The sequence below is a fragment of the Homalodisca vitripennis genome, unplaced genomic scaffold, assembly GCF_021130785.1.
Source record: "Homalodisca vitripennis isolate AUS2020 unplaced genomic scaffold, UT_GWSS_2.1 ScUCBcl_4206;HRSCAF=10251, whole genome shotgun sequence".
In the NCBI taxonomy this organism is placed as follows: Eukaryota; Metazoa; Arthropoda; class Insecta; order Hemiptera; family Cicadellidae; genus Homalodisca; species Homalodisca vitripennis.
The window spans coordinates 27,886-51,783 of record NW_025780344.1 but is presented as its reverse complement, the minus strand read 5'-3'; the positions used below and the strand labels follow the sequence as shown (position 1 = coordinate 51,783).

The 23,898-nt window shown below is 33.3% G+C and overlaps 1 protein-coding gene across 1 annotated transcript in view; it reads right to left on the bottom strand.

Annotated features, from left to right (window-relative positions):
- LOC124372861 (probable G-protein coupled receptor 158) overlaps positions 1–23,898 on the bottom strand; it is a 72,254-nt gene that overhangs the window by 24,497 nt on the left and 23,859 nt on the right. The window contains exons 9-12 of the mRNA XM_046831273.1: positions 22,720–22,964; positions 18,898–19,047; positions 16,621–16,746; positions 12,226–12,246 (exon numbers count right to left, since the gene is read on the bottom strand). Coding sequence (XP_046687229.1) covers positions 12,226–12,246; positions 16,621–16,746; positions 18,898–19,047; positions 22,720–22,964 — 542 coding nt within the window. The remainder of the gene's footprint in view (positions 1–12,225; positions 12,247–16,620; positions 16,747–18,897; positions 19,048–22,719; positions 22,965–23,898) is intronic.

Below are 23,898 nucleotides of genomic sequence, written 5' to 3'. Positions count from 1 at the left end.
GCTCGAAACTTTATTTTAAGCAAAAAAATCTCTGGAATGTCAAACATTCCCGCGTTTTGTCGCTTAACCACACGAGATAGGACAAAAAGTCACTGGACCTTTTTTGTAGTTCACTTCATTCCTGACTAACGATTTTTCGTCAGATTGAAGCTAGCTCCAACGGTTCACCCGCTATCAGGCTTACAAGAAATGCCTGCAGGGGTAAAGAATGCGCGATTTTTGAGGAATTTTTTTGAGGGGTTTAAAATTAAAAAATCCCAGTTTTCAGAATTTTCCTGTTGGTTATACGGCAAAAGGTACCTACGTGCCAAATTTCAAGTTTCTAGCACTTCTATAAGTAGGTTAGAATTTGTATACATTATCAGTGAGTGAGTTACACATGCGGCTGTATAGTATATTAGATATATATATATATATATATATATATATATATATATATATATATATATATACTAGTTTTATTATTTATTTTTTACTTTAGGTTGTTTTAGGTCCTGTGAAATATTTAGTTTTTAATACTGATTGCAATTTACTACCAGCAATCTTTTAAAATTAAATGTAGAAGTGTATTGGTTACTATATTTAAAATATACCTCTACAGTGTCCGTACCTCTGTTCTCATAATCTTAAAACTTTATTTATATGATTAAAATTATCCTGAGCTAACTTCCTAAAAATTAAAAATTATTCATAAAGTAACACTGTAACAGTTATGTATAAAAATCACACTTTTTGCAATTCGAGTTTTTGTTAAAAGAAGAACAAAATAAAGAAATTTAAACAAACCGTGAACAAGTTAACAGGGTTGGTTTCCTTTGACAATTCTATAACGTAATGACAGAGATACAGATACTACTTCATCGAGTACTGTGTGAGGTAAATGATATTTCATCGAGGTATCCGTAGTCGCATCTCTGTGATTAGAAACTCTATATTGCTTGAAATTTTATATTGGCTCTGTGGGTATATATTGTCAGATATCATATGAATGGTATCATGCACTCTATTATTTGCTGATCATCATTGAAATCATCTTTAATACCCACAAAGAACACGTGGTTTGAAACGTGATGTATTAGATCTTGGGGGGAGAGGATACGATTGAGGTAAAACGATTGGAAAATGTCTATGCTGGTTATAATGTTAAAAACATGTTAAACATTCATCTGTATGTGTAGCCTATTTGACCAACTGTCAAACATTTCAATACATCTATTAAATGAACCAGTATTGGACTCAACAAACAAATTTGTAAATATAACGCTGAATTAAGGTAATATGTTGCGCGACTCTGGCCTTTCGTAACACCGAGTTCTTATGGTTGTTATCGTCCTATGAAACAAGCATTTTAACTTAGTAAGATGCACAAGATGGCCGACCACAGAGCTGCAGCTGAAGGTGTAGCTGGATAAGGACCTCCCATTTTAGTCAGTATCCTTCCTATCGACCTTCTCTCTCATGCTTTCCATTTACCGTTAGTATAAGGATTTATGTTGGTGAGACTTGTTCTTCTTTATTGGTTTCTTTAGGTTTACTGAAAATTGTTATACTGTGATCATTTACATAGCAGAGTGACACCATCAAAGCCAGAAGTCTGCCGCCCTCCTGCATATCTCATATCTCATCAAATAATCTCATATTATTAAATTTGGCAAAGGCTGACCTTGAATTCTGATTTAGCCACCTACAACTCCCATTTTAATTTAATAAATACAAATTAAAAAGAAATTCCATTCTGGAGCCCCACATAGGTTTTGTGTCCGTCGCCATGTTCCTGTAACATAATTGTTTCCAACAACCAATTCGTTTACGCAGTTCAAACCTCCACTGGATTTTATATATTTATTGTATTTATAGGCTTCTTCCTTCGCAAATGTCTTTTTAATAAATGACTAGCTGTTTCCCGCGGCTTCGCACGCTTTTCGTAAGCTTTGCCCGCGTATGTGCACTTCTGGTTCAAGTGAATTATATTTCCAACAACGATATAGAGTTTGTATTGTTGCCACGATCATGAAAATCTGTCAAAAGTGAATGTTTATAGCCATTGTCTACGTACATGTACTTTATTATAAAGTGGTCTAACACTAAAGCTTTAAGTTCAACCAGAAGACAAATATACATCAAAGCTTAACGCCTTCAAATAGTTTTTCGCTATTTAATATACGTAACTATCTCGTAATCGCAGTTTATAGTGTGCAGGCGCTTTAAAAACTTTTAACATATTATGCAGTACCGTCTGGTGGCAAGATACATCAATAGGCATAAATTATAAACCTTCTCCGTCGAAAAATACATATACATACACATTTTCATAATGATCGGTCAAATAGTTTACGATTCTATAAAGGACAAACACACAAACATTCATTTATACGTATATATATATTTACATGAGAAAACAAAAAATACTTGCCTATTTTTTTAAACCTTTTACTGATGGAAAATAACACTGTTCTTGGAAATTGTAAAAAAGATATCAAATCACGTTTATCAAAAATTTGACATTTGTGACACGTTGTAAATGTCAAAAAATGTTTGTTTACATAGAAACGTCAAAAATATTTATGTTTACTTAGTTACTGTCAAAAATAACAACAATTTTTTGTCGCATTATATATGTTTACAAAGAACAGCTGATTAAAAATTTGAAAAGACTCTTTCACTTAATAACATATGTTTGCTGCAATGCATTTCTTACGGGTATTTCTGTAACCAGTGGGGCGGAATCCTGAATCGGGAAAGGGATAAAAAGTATCCTATAACCTTCTACAGATCAAGACGAACAAATTAAAAAAAAAATTAGGCGAATCCGTCCAGCCGTTTGTGAGTGATGCTGTTACACACGAACAGTTTCATTTTTATATATATAGATATTCATCATTGCACATGAAAACAGCCTAAAAGATCTCCAACATTTATTAAGCTATGAGGGAATCTAACCTCCATTGCAGAGCTGCAGTTTTACCTCCAGGCTATATCTTTATCACGATGAAGGTTAGTACTATATGCCGATAATATAAATAGGTCGGCAACTATTTCCTACTAACCGTTACGAATATTCAACTCATCTACTATTCACTATCCTACGAGAAAACTTTTCACTGTCCTTTGAGAAACCCTAGAATAATCAATGGGTACGGATATTCTTCAGTGAAGCAGCCCAATGAGATGCCGTAAAATGCACATCAGGCTGATCCTACCCCTTGGTAAAGTTTTAAGTACCGTTGCTGTTTTTCCTGCAGCACGTTAGGTTTCATGTCAACTGTTAAAACCGACCCAAGCGGTACTTAAGCTGCCACTTTACTCTATCGTAAAAGTCTTTGTTTCTGCTACAGTCGCTTTAAAGTGGAACTGCTTTTCTAATGATGTTTACGGTCCAGTTGACGTTTAAAACAATATGTTTATGTGTCTGAAGTGGTAATCCTTTTCAAATCATGTACTTCCAGCACTTTCAAAATAGGCCAGTATTGTTTTTGTAACTTTGTAATTGCCAAGTATTGAACTTTCAAACATGTGTTGAAAGTGTATAAAATTAGTATATACAAAAGAAAACTAGTATTTGAATCATAATTTGACAAGATATAAAAAGGATGATGTTCTTCTCGTAATTGTATATGTAACTATTACTGAGAAGTTTTATACAACTTTACAGTGTACTTTACAAAATTACTCAAATGTTGATATTCTTTAAAACTCTCGATGATTAAAGTAATTAAAATACTTTTCTAATGTTTGTTCATGTCATTCCAGATCATTTCAGAGCTTCCCATTTGAGGTAAGGTGTTGCGGTATTCGTTGTTCAATATTGCAAAATAAACTTATATGGAATAATACGACATATGTATTCATGGAAACAACGATGCAATATATAGGCATATATGGAAATAATTGATTCACGTATCTTTCAGTCAGTTTTGTTACCCTGATATTTTTATCGTATCATATTAATCCAACTGTTCCAATCCTGTCTACAATAAAAGTCCTGCATTATCGCACAACCCATCATAATATGATAGGGGCTGAGCCGCGGAATGGCCCGATAACAATTAACAATGCCAGGACCGCACGTGTATTTACATGCGATTAGCTTAAACGGCCGTTAAGGGAACGGAACGGCTGTCCAAAACATTCGCTCATCCGTACGATAAATATGATATTTTTATTTCTATCCAATAATACAGAACACTGACATCCATGAATGTTTATACTGGCCGTTTTATAACTTCCGATATCTAAGCAATTAATTTTTTACTGTAGATCATATCTAACAAATCAATAGATTGCATATATTGCTTATGCTGTCCTTCCTATATATAATGTTGTATAATGCAGAATTTATAGCACTAGTAACAACGTTTAACCTAACTTAAAAGTCTAGTCCTTTTGTCACATTGAACAAAGCGTTACAACACAAAACATCTTTGCTGAACTGACTTTACACGATTATTAGGCTCGTAATCAAGTTGTTGAGGGTGGCTCTGTCACCTCAACACAACGATGAAGTCACAACATGGTATGCGTCATACACGATTATTAGGCTCGCAATCAAGTTTTTGTGGGTGGCTCTGTCACCTGAGTACAACGATGAAGTCACAACATGGTATGCGTCATACACGATTATAAGGCTCTCAATCACGTTGTTGAGGGTGGCTCTGTCACCTGAGTACAACGATGAAGTCACAACATGGTATGCGTCATACACGATTATTAGGCTCGTAATCAAGTTGTTGAGGGTGGCTCTGTCACCTCAACACAACGACGAAGTCACAACATGGTATTCGTCATACACAATTATTAGGCTCGCAATCAAGTTGTTGAGGGTAACTCTGTCACCTCAACACAACGACGAAGTCACAACATGGTATGCGTCATACACGATTATTAGGCTCGTAATCAAGTTGTTGAGGGTGGCTCTGTCACCTTAACACAACGACGAAGTCACAACATAGTAAGCGTCATACACAATTATTAGGCTCGCAATCAAGTTGTTGAGGGTAACTCTGTCACCTCAACACAACGACGAAGTCACAACATGGTATGCGTCATACACGATTATTAGGCTCGTAATAAAATTGTTGAGGGTGGCTCTGTCACCTCAACACAACGACGAAGTCACAACATGGTATGCGTGAACACGATTATTAGGTTCGCAATCAAGTTGTTGAGGGCGGCTCTGTCACCTCAACACAACGACGAAGTCACAACATGGTATGCGTCATACACGATTATTAGGCTCGTAATCAAGTTGTTGAGGGTGGCTCTGTCACCTTAACACAACGACGAAGTCACAACATAGTAAGCGTCATACACAATTATTAGGCTCGCAATCAAGTTGTTGAGGGTAACTCTGTCACCTCAACACAACGACGAAGTCACAACATGGTATGCGTCATACACGATTATTAGGCTCGTAATAAAATTTTTGAGGGTGGCTCTGTCACCTCAACACAACGACGAAGTCACAACATGGTATGCGTGAACACGATTATTAGGTTCGCAATCAAGTTGTTGAGGGCGGCTCTGTCACCTCAACACAACGACGAAGTCACAACATGGTATGCGTCATACACAATTATTAGGCTCGCAATCAAGTTGTTGAGGGTAACTCAGTCACCTCAACACAACGACGAAGTCACAACATGGTATGTGTCATACACGATTATTAGGCTCGTAATCAAGTTATTGAGGGTGGCTCTGTCACCTGAGTACAATGATGAAGTCATTACAATCCACGATCACTAGGTTCGCAATAAAGTGGCTCCGTAAAGTGCGTACAACATCGGATGCATTGTGCACGATCACTAGGCTCGCAATCGATTCATCCAGGGCGGCGGTTCTGTCACGTGAATATAACACAACATCGCTAACATCTTCAGTCCCATGTTTGTTTAATTATCTGAAATTCTGTTATAATAAACAATATTAATATCAAAGTTTGATTAAATCACAGAATGGTGTAATTTCTTAAACATTTTCATTGCTGTGCAATACTTTGATTATCTTCTTTTCGGGAAATAATTGGTTTATTTAATAATTTTAGATTTTTTTATTTTTGTTTCAAAAGTTTTACTATGAAAACATGATTCTGTCAAGAATTGTTTTAAGGTTTATAAATGATATTGCTAATAACTGGTTGTTTAACTATAACCGAAGTGTTGTTATCATTGGCTAAAAGTTTCGTATAAATTTTAAAATTTTATAAGGAAAATTAATTTTTGTAGTATAATTTTCTTGGCACAAAGACTGCTAAGAAGATGTGATTTTTTACATCAAGTCATGCAGTAAAAGAAAAATAACCATACTCGAATTATTGATCGGAATATTTAAATATTTTTAAATGAGCTATTAGTAATTCGGTCATACTTATAAGGAATAAGACAGGTGGTTTGAGTTGCACAGTATACAGAATATTCTATTATTTCCAGCTAACTGCACATATAATATCGATTAGGATCGCGTAATAACATGTTCTCCTACGCTACTCAGAATGTATTTAAGCTTTATTGTGTCTATAAATAATACACATTTCTCCAAATACACAGAGCATTGTATTAGATACATTGCTAACAGTGTACCTTATAACGCGAGTGATCCGTGCTTATATCAAACATATCTTTCGCTGTATTAGGCTCTTTGTAGTATAAGCAGCTGACTTACTTCTAGTCGCCATTTTATACTACAAAAGACGGGATCAATTAATAAATTTTACAGTAGATCTAGTCCAAGATGAAAGATTACTAGTACAAATACAAATCATACTATTTGTCTTTAGCAGTTTTTTAACAAGTATACAAAGGTAAACTACTAAAAATATATATATAAAAAAACAACATAATACTTGAGAGAGAAATAAGATGAGTTAAAATTGACAGATGGTCGTTAAAAAATACTATAACCATTTCTCATGAAAAACTGAGGAAAAAGTCAGACCAGAAAGATTCTACAACGGTTGTTTTACAGACGGGCCAATCATAAATTGTAAGGTAAACTGGGTGTTTCTGAAAGAAAACTAGCTCAAAAACATTGGAGAAGTGTAATTGACTTCCACCCATACGAACTCGCATATAGTGGCTAGCACTACATGGGCATATAATTAACTAACTAACTACTAATTACGTTACTACACTAAGAGTATAACAGTCACGTAAATCTACAGTTCAGAAAAGCTATATCCTCCTCAAAGGCATGTCTACCAAGACCGTGTTTCACTTATGCCAGCTACAATACGCAATATTCGCTTTTGTGTGACGAAACCCGTTTGTAAATGATACTAAGGGGCTGACATAAGTCCAAGTGTCTACATCCACAGAAGATCATGCCTTAACCGTGGTTCAACCAAAGCAAAATATATTAGTTTTAGTGAATAATTAAGGCAAACTTCGCAAACATCACAAGATATGGTATACAGACTAAGAATTAATAAAGATGAACCGCCACGTAAAACCGTTACCAACACTAACAATATTATTCCGATAGTCGATATTCTTCATTTCCTTGTTGTGATACGATGTTTCCATTTAATAATGATCATCATCTGAAAGAAGGCTTTTGTGATCCGTGATATATTTATATATTTTTCATATGGAAAACGAGACAAAATTTATTTGAACAAAAAGTACTAAGAACTAAGCAAATTACAATGGCCATAAAACATTTTCTGACGTATTTTGTTGATGGCGGTAACAAGGCAATCCAACATTGGCGTCAGAAAAATAATTCACTCGAACCAGCAGTGGTCATACACAGTGGCGGCTCCTGATAAGTGGTCACGGGGGTGCACACAAGAAAATAACAGTAGGATTAGATAATTAACTTACGTTGCCAACATAGTTATCGTCTCAATATAATAGTAAACAAAATATTTCAGTCCTTTTAGGCTTTTTATAGCACCAAATTGATTTGTTTGTAAAAGGTGTACAAGACTGTGAGTTATTTCGTGCTGTGGAATGAATAATTCGTAAAAAGAAATCCCTTAAAATTTGCAACGATATTTGACTACTTGCATTTTAATAATTGATTATAGCCCAGAAAGTAATTAGCAAATATAACTGATTTATTGGCTAACAAAATGTTTATGAACATGGAAATAAAAGAAAGATAATGTGAATACAATCTTATTTTTCTTGATACAAAGAAAAATGTAAGGTTATAAGTAACTTTGAAAATAGGTTAAATAGGCTAATTGAAAATTAAATAAATGTTTCATGAAATCATAGTTTAGCATTTTATACACAGTTTTTCTCCAAAAACACTCTTTGTAAGATGATTAGTTCATGTACAGTTTTTAAAGTTGAAGTCCATCCTTCTTTCTTTTTGCCTAGCAAAAACATCGATTACACGCTCATTAAAGTTAGGTATACTCCTGATCATATCCTTTTCCACAGACAACATAGCCAATGCTGTTAGTCTTTCTTGCCCCATGGTACTTCTCAAAAATGTCTTGATGCGTTTTAAGGTCGAAAAGCACCGTTCCGCTTCCGCAGTAGTCATAGGGATGGTAGAAACAATGGTCAAAAGTTTGTGAGTTTCTGAAAATGAAGTCTGTAAGCCATTCTCAATAACGAACTGTAACAACGGCACAGTCCCGTTCATGACTTGAAAATCTTTTCGTTTGTAGATCACTGAAAGTTCTGTTTTCAATCGTTCTTTGTCTAAAAATGAATACACCTGCACTGTTTCTTCCAAAAGTTGAATGGGAAACGTTTTCTCATAGTGCGTGAACTTTTTTGAATCAAACAGAGAAACCGCTGAATGGTGTGTCAAAAAAGAGTATCTCTCTTTTATTTGATTGGAAATAACATCACACACCTCTTTTGCGGCAATTGTCCTCGTCACATGAATATTTTCATCACGTCGGGCTCTTTTCACAGGCATAGGTAGTTGATCAACATCAATTTTGACACTATCCATGTTTTGCCTTTCTTTTTCGACGCATTCAATAAATGTTTCGACATTTTTCTTTGTTCGCACAGCATCGGAGTATGTAAGCTGTAGTTGATTATACAAAATGTCAACATGGGGCATGATTTTATGGAACACTGCGAGCCAAAATATAAAGTTGGGATCCTCTAACATACGTCTGATTGCCCCTGCTTTGGTGATAGTGATTGCTTGATGTGATGAGGCCTCTATTTCCTCCATGCAAGCAATTAAATCTTCTCTGTATTCATACACAGTGTTGACTGTACGGCTCTTGAAGTTCCATCTAGTTGCGGAAGCACGAGGGATTCTTCTGCCAACTATTGTGTCTAAAACTGCAACTCTTTGTGGAGAATTGCTAAAGAAGTTGGTCAAATCACTCAAATTTGAAAAAAAAATTCTCACTTGTTGGTTTTGGCTTGTAGCCTGTCCAACTACCAAATTCAGTTGGTGTGCATAGCAATGAACATAAAATGCGTGGGGATACATTTGCTTAACAAGAGTCTGTACCCCTGCATGATGTCCACTCATTACACTAGCGCCATCATAGCTTTGTGATATAAGTTTGCTTGGATCGTCTACAACACTTTGTATTGCACTTTTAATACATCTAGCTATTGAGTCAGCATCGTGACCAGTGGGTTGAACAAACTGCCAAAATCGTTCTACAGGTTGGCCATCAGGCAAGACATAGCGGAAAACTATGACTAATTGAAATGTTGATGAAATGTCAGTAGTTTCATCAGCGATCAACGATAAAAACCTAGTAGTTTTTTATCTCTTGTTTTATGTTGTCCTGGCAAACGGCAAGCATGCAATCAAGCAATTCGTTTTGGATACTTTTAGATGTACCTTTAAACACTGTTGCATTGTCCAGATGTTCTTTCAATGAAGCATCAAATTCTGCTGAGAAATTTACTAGTCCCCTAAAAACGCCAGGATTTGAAGAATCATCTTGCTCACGATGGCCTCTGAGTGCTAACTCAAACGCCCCACAAAAATTAATACAATCAATTAGTTTGGAAAGCACATAACGATTTTTAGTAACCTGTTTGTTGTGCTTTTTAATATTTTCCCTGTAAGCACAGTCTAGCTGCTGTCGAATGTCTAACTTGCCCAAAATATTAAATTCCAAAACTGAGTTTAAGTGTGACTGAGAACATTCATGTTTTCTGATTTTTGATTGCAAATGGGAAAGATCAGCAACCCCATATTTTACCCAGTTAGATTCACCAGTTTGCTTCGAAAAAAGTAAACAGGGGAAGCAATAAAATCTATTGCTTTGTTCACATCCACAAATCCACGGGGTTCTGGTATATACGTTTTGATTGAATTCCCTCTTAAAGTCTCTATTCTTACCTTTGGTTATGTGAACAATGTTAAGTTGGGGGGTCGGTTTTCCACTTACTTTAATTTCAACCTTTCTTTCGAGAGATAAGTTAGAAAACCTAAGTTCTTTAAGTTCAGTTACTGTCACTGCCATATTAATCAAATGAATAATAAAATATTACAAAACACTCACATACAAATCTCTGTAACAAAAAAACAACACAAAAGAGACACAATATTCACAAACAGCGGTCATTACGACATTCACACAGCAGAGACGCAACGAAATGAAGTTATGTATACATCAGCTGCGACTAGCCGTCGCACTACTGGCTCGTGCACCCACGCTGTTATATGAGACCCTCCTCCCACCGCTTCCCCCCGCATGCCCCTCGCCTATCCCCGCTTAGATGCCAGGCAGCTCACTGCACATGCACTGTCCGCGCGTCTCTCCTCGATTCGCTTCGAGTTTAACGCGTCATTGTTGTTAATAATTCGTTTACTCCGTATTAACTGAATGTTATTTATGTTGTGGATTCAATAAGAAAGTATTTTAATTATATTTTTACCCTAGGGGGCTCACGTGCTCATGTGCTCAAATGGAAAAACCGCCACTGCCGGTAACACAACACTAAAACAAAAATAATTAATGCATTACTTACATTTATCCTTTGGTTCTAAAGTATATCTAATATATGGTCTTCATATTTTCCCAAAAAATATGTACACACACACACGCGCGCACACACACACACACGCGCGCGCGCACGCACGTACGCACGGGAGATATCAATTTTAACAAAATCATTTTAGAGATCCTAACCTCAAAACGATGTAAACACAACCATGTAACCGAACGTATTATTTTAGATATTACGCATACTATAAGTAGCGAGTTGTTTACGCGCCAACGATGTTACGCGCCCGGTTAATCACCGCCCGCTGTTGTTGCTTCTATTATTCTGTGTTTTTTTTTATCTTCACTAATATAAAGTACTATGTGAACTATTATTTATCTATTGCAGGATAGTTAAGAAATAAAACAATATTGGTTGTGAAAAGAATTCATGAAAAATAAAGCGTTAAAAATTACGATAACAGACGGCGACGACGGATCGTCGCCTGGCACTTTTCGCACAGTAAGTCGGCGACGATAGATCGTCGCCGTGGCACTTTTCGCGAGGGTTTTTGGCGACGATGTATCGTCGCCGTGGCACGCAAAGGGTTTTTAAATGAATAACTCAAGTGCTTCTTCATTTATTTCGTAATGCTAGTATGATTTTAAATGATTGAGCACTTAATTTAGTCTCAATCATTTATAAAATCACTCAATCACTTATAAAAAAAAAAATACTCTGCAAATTTGGGTCCTACAATATGATAGGATGACTCCTTTTAAAGGTATAATTCTTGTGCATCAAAGTGCTTTTTCCTTTATAACGTAATGTTAATTTGTTCTTATTTTGTAGCCTAATAATTGAGCACTTCTAAATATACTAGTGTAAAACCAATAATAGAATATAGACTGTGCAGAGAGATGGTATGAAATATGAATTAATATGCATTTAGATGTGTTTTTACTTTTTTACTTTAAAAAAGAAAAATGTCACAAGGCACTATGATCAAAATGAACAAAACAAAATACAGATTCTTGTTGGCTATAACTGAATGTTGCACATAGAACATAGTAAAAGTTTTTGAAATTAGTTTTTTCCAACAAACAATAAAATATGTAGGTTCCTTAAATGTAACAATGAACTAATTTATCAGACATGTATAAACTTATTTACATTATTTAGTTACTTAAATTCATTGAGATGTTAAAACACCAAAATTAAGCATTAAAATAAACAAAAATTTACTAACAGAAAGAAAAAGCTACATTTCTAACTACACAAACCAACAACAAAATTAATATCACAACAATAAGAAAAGAGAAGATACATACATAGCTGTTTGGAAATTAAGCAAACTTACCTTTTCTCGACTCCCTCTTTTCTGCAGCATAAATAAGAACATTAAATGTTAGTTTAAGAAGAGTAATGGCCTCGTCTTACCATATAACTTGGTTATAGTTGGACTAGAGCAGTCTGGTTTGGTTTCGGCAAATTTAACACCTGGCACTGCAAATCGGAGTGAGTTATAAGTTAGACTGCTTACTGTTTATAAGTAGGCAATGTAAAACTAAAAAAGTTAAACAATCAATTTTTAATACTTTAATAAGTAATCGTTAGTTTATTATTGTATTATTACTCTACTAAAATTTAGTCTATGTACTCCAGGTACTGCAAAAAATGTACTGAACTTTTTTAATGAATATTTTATTATGAAAAAAAAAAAAAATTTGTATGTTAAGTATAGATACAGTAGTTATTGTGTTACTATTTATTTAGTAATTAATTCAGTTTATTTCAGCTTGACAATGTTCACAGTATTTTTATAAATTTATTTTCATTATTTTATTTAGTGGTTCTAAGCCCACAAAATAAAGTAGAGGTGTCTTAAGTGTCACAAAAAGGCTTTTCAGCAAAACTGACGAATAAAAATTTATAAATATCATTGGTGTAAGTATATTATAGTAAACTAGCAGTTATCCGCGACATTGCACGCACTTCCTTAGGCTTTGTACGTGTATGATCATTTCTGGTTCAAGTGAATTATATTTCTGACATCAATTTTGAGTTTGCCTTGTTGCCACGATCAAGAAAATATGTAAAAAAGTGTATATTTATGGCCATGGTAATTTGCTCCGATCATAGTATTTTTGTGCCAATTGATTTTGCCTTGTTTGCCGATCAAAAAAATATCACAGATCAGAGAAGACTACTTCTGTCAAAAGACAACTATGTTGGGTTTTATAATAGTCTTTAAATTTATAGTAAAAGTTAGATAGTAAATTTGTGTGTGATTATTGTGCATTATAGTACAGTACTGACCACAAAATAAAAAATAAAAATTTGTTAAAAGTAGGATATATTTTTACAAAAAGTTTTAATTTTCTTATCTGTATATTTTCTTAGATGTTACCATCACTCCTAGCCTGTCCGAGGGCATTAATTATTTTAGAGCTGATGCATCTGTTCTTGCCTTGATAAGTTACACACTTAGTAACAATGTACTGTTAAAATAAGATCTATATTACTTTCATTGCTCAGCTTGTGAATTACTATCGCATAGTAAATTACTTTGATACATTACAGTGCTAAAAATTTGATATTACGAAGACATCATATAAATGTCACATGTTAAAGTATAAAATTCTGCATGGTTTCAAAACAAAAACAAGTTATTAATCATTATACAACTGTATATTTAAATATATAAGCTACTAGTAAACATAATTATTAGGAAGGTAGTAGCGTAGATAAAGCCATTGGCTGTTTGGTTATTTCAAATTAAAGAATATTGATTGTGTTACTGACAAAAAATGTACTGTTTACTAGCTTACGAGTGCCACTTAGCTGCGTCAATAAGTTGTAATTATGTGGCTTTTAATGGTACAAATTTCATCTAATTGAGCTTTGTTACGTTTTTAAAACTAATAACAAAATCCTTGAATTTGGGAGTATATTTACTGTTTACTACGAAAATATTTGATAAATAATGCCAAATAATTATAACCGTTCATATAAAAAGATGTTCTTATAGTTTAGTTGTAATTGAAATTTAGTAAGAAACGTTGAACACATTTGAATAAAAGTTTTTGTGTCAAATAATAATTAAATGTACTTGTGAAACAAAAGTAATTTTAAATTAACCTTGAATTTTGTTGGCAGCCTCTTGCCAAGCCTTTATATATTGTAACAGAAGAAGAGGTTTATTAATGTAATTTAATTGATACTGAAGGAAATTCTCTTCAGAGGTACACTATTACAGTAATAATTTAATATTACTAAAGGTAATATTAAGGTAATTAATGTAGCAGAATATTAATGTAAACCACAAATTAAATATTGACCTTGGGGTGGACTGCTACGAATTTTATATGTAAACTTTTTAATATATATTTTTAACTAGTAAAACCCATACTACTATAAAAAAACGTTAGATACAAATGTAATTTTTCGTTTGGAACATACTTAATTTCCACTATTTTTAAAGACTTGGTTCCAAGATGTCTTTTATTTGTTCTCTTAGGACAAGAAGCTTAGGAATTGCATTTAGTCCATTAAGGACCTTTGTGCTGCATCTGGAGTGACTGGATATTCTGTATGGGTAAGGTTGAGGTAGGGGCCACCTCCTATCAAGATCCATGAGGAAGAATTAGGGCACTAATCTCAAGTCATGTCCCCTCAATAGAAGGGGAAGCTAGCTCTGAACCCAACCTCTCCAGTCAAAGCAGGCAAGAGTGGCACACCCTTATGTTGAGTCTAGCAAGAACCTCTGAGGTTAGGCAACTAACCCCACCAGTGACCAGAGATTTGATATTAAAAGCTTTAATATTAATTTCATGTCTCTTTTTGGAAATAAAATAACATGTCAACCAATAAAGTCATCATTATATCAGTGTTATGGAACTAACCTTTAAAACTTATAATAAGTCTTCGATTGCATATTTCAAGGATAGAGTTACATATGATATCTACCACGTGTAGAATTGTGCCATTAGAGATACTTTGTTTACATCACCTTTTGAATCTATTACTTTAGGTAACAAAATGATTACTTGTTATCAGTACTAAATGTCATTGAATTGATAATAGTCTTCTTGAAATTCAAGGAAGCCTAATATTGTATGAACATATGTTAGAAACATAGAAAGTACTACTAGGTTTCTTATGACAATTTGTCAGTAGTTATATCTTCCAATGACAATGTTTCACTTATTTCTAGTTGTATTGCTTGTGTACCATTGTGTTTTTTGTTTTAGTGCCTTATTACTACTAAGTTTGCTTTTGCAATAATTAAAGATAAAAATTAGAATGACATTTTATAATTATTCTATTTGATAGATCATTAACTGATCCAGTTGGTATTGAACTTATTTATGAGATCAAATTAAAATAGATCAACGCTTCCTTGGTTAATAACTCAATACTATTTAACCAAGAAGGAAAGTCAAAGCTTAAATAAAGTTACTCGTTTGTTTTTCTTTTTATACAGCAAACATATTGTATGTACCATTACAGAAAGAGAAATATTTTAATGTGCTGGAACACAGCAAGTAGTTGATTCTTGATTTAAATCTGTTTATACTATTTTAATACTTCTATAACTAAATCAATCACAAAATGTACTTGCACCTACAATATACAAATTGCATATAATTCATTAAGAGCATAGTAATAATTAATAGGGAATGCTTGGCTTTATACAAAGCTAAGTTTTAAAATTAAAGTGAACTCGTCTTTAATAAAATAAAAAAAAACAACAAAATTAAATTATGTAAACTTTGGGAATAGATTTCTTTTTACTGAATTTTAAAACATTAGTTTATGTTTTTGTTCATTATGTTTATATTTGGGATAAAATACACTAACATGAAATATCCTGTAGTATTGTTATTCCTGTAAGTCTCATGACGTAAACTTGCTATGGAAGAATTTTGTAAGGGATATGGCATTATTAGAAAATCAAAATTCATGACTAAAGAGAAAACACCTTCCCACCGTAGGAAAGGAAGCATAAAAATACAATGCTTAATATGTTTATAGAATATATCTAAAGATTAAAATATAAAACACAATATTCAAGTACAAATTTTGTTCTTAGAATCATCGGAATATAACTTTTAATTAGAAACAATTACTAAATTTAGTTCAAGATCAATAATAAATTGTTATGTGTAATAGGATACTTCTGATTTTAAATAACGTTTAAAACTATTACAAAGAAATTAGATTTTGAAATTATATAAAAATACGTGTTACTTTATGTGAGTTTCTTGATTTGCCCATCAAACCTACTAATAAATCCTCTCACACTATAGCCAAGCATATATATATATATATATATATATATAATATATATATATATATATATATAATATATATATATATATATATATATACACACACACACACACACACACACACACACAGTGGTTCATAATCTAACTTTATGTGGTAAATTCACTCCACTCTCTATTATCACCATAACCGCACAAGCCACCAACCTTACATGGTGGAGGCTATCCCACAAAAACCTTACAAGTTATACTTTGTTGTAGCTTTATTGTGTGGGAAGGAAGGGGGAAGGGATCAAGTTGGCGGTGGAGGACTACAAAAGGGCACGAGAATTGCTAGCACCACAGTAATGCAAATTTTGCTCACTTAAATCTCTCAATAACAAGGATTTTCACAAATCATCTTGAGATTTGCAGTAGTGAAGTTTAACAATAATGTAGGTGAAGTTAAGCGGAAGAAAACGCACCTGCAGAGAGAAGCGGCGGTGGGCCACTTTACGTCCTCCTCTCCGCTTAGATATGTGGGGGTTGTTCTGACGAATGGTCTTGTTCTTCAGAACCTCCAGCTGAGTGTACAGTCTTTTCAGTTCAGCCTATAGACAAAACATACCACGTCAATGTCAAGCATATGTGTTTCACAGTCAAGAAAACACGGAAATGTAATTGTTCAAATTGTACTTACTTTTAGGCATATTGATATTAGAAAATAATGTAAAGTTTGAAGCAGTAATGCATCCGTCCTTTAGTTCGTTTTGAATCCCAAAAGCAGCTTAAGTAAGATTAACAAATCTTTTGCCTAAAAGCCAAGCTTGTAAAACTAATTTACAAACTAATCTGTGTCATTCAAACTAGAAATTACAACACAGTTTTGCACAAACTAAAGGGTATACATGGTTATTAATTTTTTATATAATAATTTGAAGGGAATTTACCCTTAGTATTGCAATTTATAGGACCTGATTAAAAAATAATTGAGATCAAATGAAAATGTTTGTTGCTTTTATAAAATGCTGTGTGTAAGTAATTGAATCGTTTTCTCAAAGTAATTTATCTTTTACGAAATGTCCATATATGCAGTTATTTTCATTACTTCGAAGTAATGGGACATAAAATATTTGCTGTCTTTTTTCATAAAATATTTTAACTGTAAACAGTACACAATTTTGTATTGTTACATTTTTAAAGTATTATAAGAATTAAGTTTACTCTTAGATAAATCTAGATAATAACCTACTACATGAATTAAAGTATTGTAGTAAAGTATTGAGCTTATAAGTAACAAATAACCACCAAGGGATAACGTAGTTTTTGTGCGAACGGTTGATTCAATGTGAATGTTGAGTTTAGCTCCAGTTCATCTTCCTCTTATTGCAGCGTCTAAAAACTGCATCTGATAAGCAATTGTGCACCTGAGAATATATTTGTTCGCCAGATTACACTATATGGCTTTCAACATATAACTGATATTCATGGCTATGAAACAAGGAATAGGCAAAATATTGTTACAAAAAGATAGAATTACTCTAGCACTCAAAACAGCTTTATATATCAGGGCATTAAGTTATTCAATGCATTACAGTTCGAGGACCTTAGCTGTGCACGTGACCTTGAGTGTGTGGTGATAGGCGGGAGGGGTGGCGGGGTAGCATTATGCGCTGCGTCCCGAAAACATTTCCTGTGACTCATGGGTAAAACCCTCCTTTCAGGAATCGTATTGAACCAAATAACTCATCACACTCGCTAAAATCAGTCTGTTTTGTAAAAGTGCTGATTTTGGTGGAATTAAATAATAAGAGAAAACCAAATAATAGGAATAATAGGACTTATCCTTGTTTTACAGTTGTTATAGTGTTGTTTAACGTGTTTTTGAAAATAACGTATTCGTCAATTTTATCTGCAAATCAAAATCGTGAGTTTAAAGTCGTTAAAGAGATTGTTGCGCCTTCATCTCAGCGGCTAGCACGTAAACGCAACCCGCCACACAGATAGCGTTTATTTGTTGAGAGGGTAGTATCTGGGCCCTACGAGCACAGCTGAATTCCTCCAACTGTCAAAGGCATGTCCCTAAACAGGTTTAAAATTGCTATTAAGTTATGGTTGACTGAAAGATGCTTGTATAGTGTAAGTGAGTACTTTGATATATAGGGTAACTTTCAACCTGGTTTCGGTCCTCTGGCATCTCTGTATTTTATAAATTTTTAGTTAATTTTAAACCTAGACCGTTAAATTGTAATTTTAAATTAGGCCTAATTTTATTGAACAAAATATTCACCGTTTTGACAATGTCTTACAAAATGACCAAAGACTTTAATCTTTAATATAGTAAATAAAAACATTTATTTAAAGGGTTGATGTATTTTTAAAATGTATTTGTATTTAATAATTATACGTAATGTGGATTGTTGTTATCCTTTAACTGTTGACGTTGTTATACACTTTGTGTTCTGACAATAAATGATTGATTGATATATTTTCATATTTTGTAGTTTAAGTGTCTCTGATGTCAAAACGATGTAAAGAATTCATTTTGAACTTCTTCATTGTTGACTTTTTGGATCTCTTCAGACAAACATTTTAGGAGCTAAACTCAACATTCATATCAAGGGATAATGGAACATCATTTATATGAAAATTGTCCATGGTCCTGTAATGGTCAATGTTGAGTAAAACAGTCCACTCGCTTACACTAAGGCCAATGATGAGAGCATTGGTGCTGAAACTAAGGATAGGTATATATATCGTACTCGTATGTCCTCGGGATTCATATCGGCCAAGTTGAGCTCAGCAACGTCAACGTCTCCGTAGAGTATTCCGTCCTGGGGTTTGTAGGCGTCAGAGGGCTCATGGGACAGATGATGTCTGGAGTCCCGCACCTGCTTGTGTTGGTACCACAGCTGCAACAGTGATACCAACAATGACAACTAACACACTTCTTATAACCCTGTCTCCTTTGTAAGTGGAAAGTACCAGTAAATCTAAGCTTTATCTAGAAAATAAACTGATGAAATGGATAATCGGAGTACCTGATAGAACATAATGAAAGACATAACACACAGATTTATAGACAGACAGAAAGAGTGTCCTTTGACCTTCAGACCCCAAACTCAATAGCTCTCTTCCTTGGACCAAGAAGAATCCTTGTACAACATTTCAATTTTATAGAACCTTTCTATCAAGAGTTATCGCATATAAAGACGGACAACAACACAATTTCAATAAGATTCTGTTGGATCCTTAACAAATGAATAGTGAGTATGTTTTGCAAAAGAAGAGACCTATTATTAAAAAATATCACTATTCATGTTGACATCAACCTACTTTGACTTAAAAACATCATTAAAATACAAATAATAAGAGGAAGTAAAGTACATAATTGTATGATTATAAAGAATCTTTCGTTTTTCTTTCTGCTAGTAGCAGCAGCTCAAAATTTCTTCTACTACTTGAATTAACAAACTGTTATACTAAAATCGTTTTCAGAAATTGACGATAAAGAATATACAAGTAAGTGTAATATTCAAGGAAGATAAAGATTATGAAAGTTGGTACTTAAATTCAACAGTGATTACAATGAAACCACAAGAAATTTCTTCAGTAAATTTTCTCATTTCTCAGGATCTAGTATATGGTAGCTGAATCATTTGAATGTGTGGTTCATAACCCGTATGGAATTCCACAAACATTTAAGAAGTTATAAAATATTAAATTTAAAAGCCTGTTGATTATTTATGATCAAATTTCATGGTATTTGTTAACAGCAAATATTTTGCCACATTATGAGTATGGTACTGAAATTCAGACACGATTAAAGAATGAAGTGGGTCAATGTAGTCTGCACTAGCTTAAGAGTTATTACAAAAAAAGAAATTGTTTTATCCCAATAAAAATAACCTATTATATATTTATTTGTTACATTAATTTTACAATGATACAGTGCTGTAATGTATAGCAAGACATTTTAATTATGTAACAATGAAACTGTTACAAAGTTGAGAATAAATTATACATAAACAATGATAGTTTAAAATACTAAAATATAATTTTATATTATATAAAACCAGGACAAAAAACTCAAATCTTATAACAACATGCTAGTAAGCAATAATGCAGAAGCAGTCATCTGAAAATTTTTGGATTTTTCTGAAGTAAAATTTGGGAGCGAATTCTTAAACAATTTGATTCCTTTATAAAATAGTCCAGTTTCTAAAAGAGTGAGACAATGAGAAGATTAGAACTTGTTTGTGTTTCTTGTACCATAATTATGTTGTTGATTGAGGTTTAAAATCTGATTTATGTTTATTTACAAATAAAGTCAATTCTAAAGTTTAAAGAGTAGGAAATTTAAAAATGTTGAGCTGTTTAAAAAAATGGGTAACATGATTTTATAAAATTAGTGTTTATATGTATTGCTCTTTTTGAAAAATAAATATCTTTAAAACAACTGAAATGACTCCAAAATAGAGTTTAAATAAAATAGAAATGACTGAAAATTGCAATTATAGACTTGGCCATAGAAAATGTCACAAATCTTATACTATAATAGCCAATACAGCATCAATTAGCTGAGTTCACATTTCAGCTGTTTAATTTTTTAACTTGGGTACAAATATTTCTGGAGAGAGTTTAAAGTATTGTTTATTCTAGAAGATATTTCTTATCCACAAAAATCCTAATCAGCCTCCAAAATATTAGGGATGTCATTATGGCTCATCAATCAAAAAATTTCAATTGTGGAATTGAAAACATCACAGATATCACGATCTTCTAAAAGTGCAAAATGATGTAAAAGATAATATTATTACAAAAGCATTACTCTGTGTTTATAAAACATATAATTTTTCATTGCTGTGAATAACAAATATTAAATTACCAATTATGATATAATATTTTCCTCATGGTATTACTTGCGAACAAGGAAATAATACTCGATAACTACTCTTGTAGCTAAGACCATTAAATCTATTTTGATTGGTTGTAAAATTAATCCCATTCTTTCTACAGATAATAATTAATCGTTTGCTACTCATAATGGGTTTAGAGTAAGGTGTTTCCTTGTTGAAAGGCATAATGTGAAAAATATAAAAGAATTGTCACCTATTTCAACAAGATTTCCTTATATATGAGGAAGTTTTTGTCTCTTTTAAATCCTGATCAATAATTATATTTAACTTATTTAAGTAATATGATGCAGAAAATATTGTTGGGTAAGTTACTAAGTAAGCTGAGTTAATTGAGAGCTAGCTGAACTGGTAATAATGTTAATTTTATCCCCATCACAACAATGTCAAATTTGTATTACTTTCAAACATTTTATTTTCTCAGGGTTATGCAGCTGGAGTTTTGATGATCTTAAAGTTTTCCTGTTCAAACCGGATTGAAAAATGCTATAACAATTCAAATTTTGAAATATTTCTACTTCGCCGTGAAGATCCATCTTTAGTTATCAACTGTTAGGTCAAAACTGGCAGAACCAGTAACACACTTCTGCGGGTGAAGGTTTATCCTGATTGGCCAGTCAGTGATCAATGTGGTTTCCTTTATCACAGGCTACCAAGTTTTTGCTAACCTCACATCATCTTCATTGTTCAAGTCATTTTCTTCTCAATTATGTCTAAAGTTTTTCTTATTTTTCTTGGATAATAATAATAATATTATGGAACTTAAGCTAGTATTTTGGAACCAACAATAGACTCAGTAGCGTGCCTAGGATATCTGACACCCGGGGCGGCATTCTTTTTATTCATTTTTCCTCTGCCCTTTTTCATGATATTCAAGAAATACGTAAAACTAACATTGTATATAAACATACAACAATTAAATAGCCAGGTATCTGAATAGTCAAACTGAAGAATTAATTATAAGTTATATTTAAAATGTTAAATTATAGTAAAATTTTCAATATTTCAAACAATATATTAAACACTACATTAAAAAACAGTTATTGTGAGTACCATGTTTTAAAGTTTAATCTTTCTGCTTTTTCTCGCAGCAAAAATTAATGACTTTTTGAAAAGAAATATCTTTTGTTACTTCTTGTTCCATTGATAATATGGTTAGATTTGAAAGCCATGCCATTATAGGACGCAAGTATCTCTTGACCAACATGAATTTTGAGTATGTTTACATGAGGACATTAATGTACATACTCTCAAAAAACGCTAAGAGGAAGACATAAGTTTTACATTGACTGATCAGTGACAATCAAAATTTAAATCGATTATTAAAATATTAGATGGACACTTAAGGCATTTGAAGAGCAGAATTTTGTTACGAAAGTATTCATTATTATCCTTTAGGTAATTTAAAACAGTTGTGATGAAATTGTTTTGCTGTTACCCATAATACGCCAATTTTAATTTAAGTTATATAGAAAAAGGTGTTTGAAAACAAATTTTAAATGTAGGATCCTTATTGAACTAGACACTTTTGAACGTCTAATTATCCACATACCTACTTAGACAATTAAAAAAATATTTTATTTTGATTCATGAGAAAAATTTATGTTCCACTTCGCTCATAAAGAAACTTTAAGGACTTAAAAATAACGTAAATACAGTTCTACCCACTTTAGGTGTGAATATCAGCATGAGCACGAGAGTGTTGGTCAGCTGACTGCGGGCGAAGGCTGCCAAGAAGGCTTGGTCGGGGTGGAGGCTTTCCCAGTAGAGGGCCCGCAGGATGTAGAACACACAGCTGACCACAGCCTCCACGGCAACGGTGCCACAGAGGAATCTGCGTTCTTCAAACTGAACTGTGGCGTTGCGAGCGGCCAGTCCCAAGTGTAGACCAAACAGTAGGATCAGCAGTTCTCCTGAAATATACACAATTATTTGTTACCTGTTTTGTTTTGTTATCTTCGGAGAAGAAGCTCGAAAATTGCATTTAGTCCTAAAAGGAGCTTTGTGCTGCTTCCACAGTGACAGGATATTCTGCATGGGTAAGGTTGTGGGTGGGGTAGGAGCCATCTGTCAAGCAAGATCCGTGAGGAAGAATTTTTTGGATTAATCTCAGTCTTGTCTCCTTGAAAGAAGGGGAAGCCAGTGTTTTCAATGAGTGATGGTAAATATTAGGCAAAGTCAGCCAACAATCTTCCCTTATGACATTTTATCTATCCACTGAACTTGAACTGCAATCAAACAACTAAGTTAACTTTTGAATTCGAATTAGTATTTGTAATGAAGTACTCATTCGACCAAAGATAATTACACTTTCATTTTATTAATTTTCATAATTTTAAAATTAAATATATTTTGAGAAAATACTGTGACCAGGGGAAATACTCAACTTTGGCGGGTCCCACCTGCTCGTAGATGTATGGTGGGGCCCAGCTTGGGCCCCAGTAAAATTGTCCAAAAAATCCGGTCTGAGTACGGGCCTGTCTATGAGATAATACTGCTGTGTACTTTGGGTGTACATAACTCTTTAGTTCGATGATTCCAAGTGATCTCTATCTAACATTTGTTTTTTTAATGCATTTAATTAGTTCATATTTTGGTTTTTCACCATTCCTACACCATCTGCACTAAGCAGTAAGGGATAAAAATTAAGTTGTACAATCATGGAATGTAGCAAGGAATGAGATTAATAATGGCATGTTTTCCACCCATAATTAGGTAGTAAGATATCATACACTTTTTTTATATGTGACCCCCTCACTTCAACTCACAAGTTATTGCAGTATTGTTGATTTATAGTATCCAGGCTAATCAAAATGGCTGACTCTACTTTTTACCCACTTAGGAAGT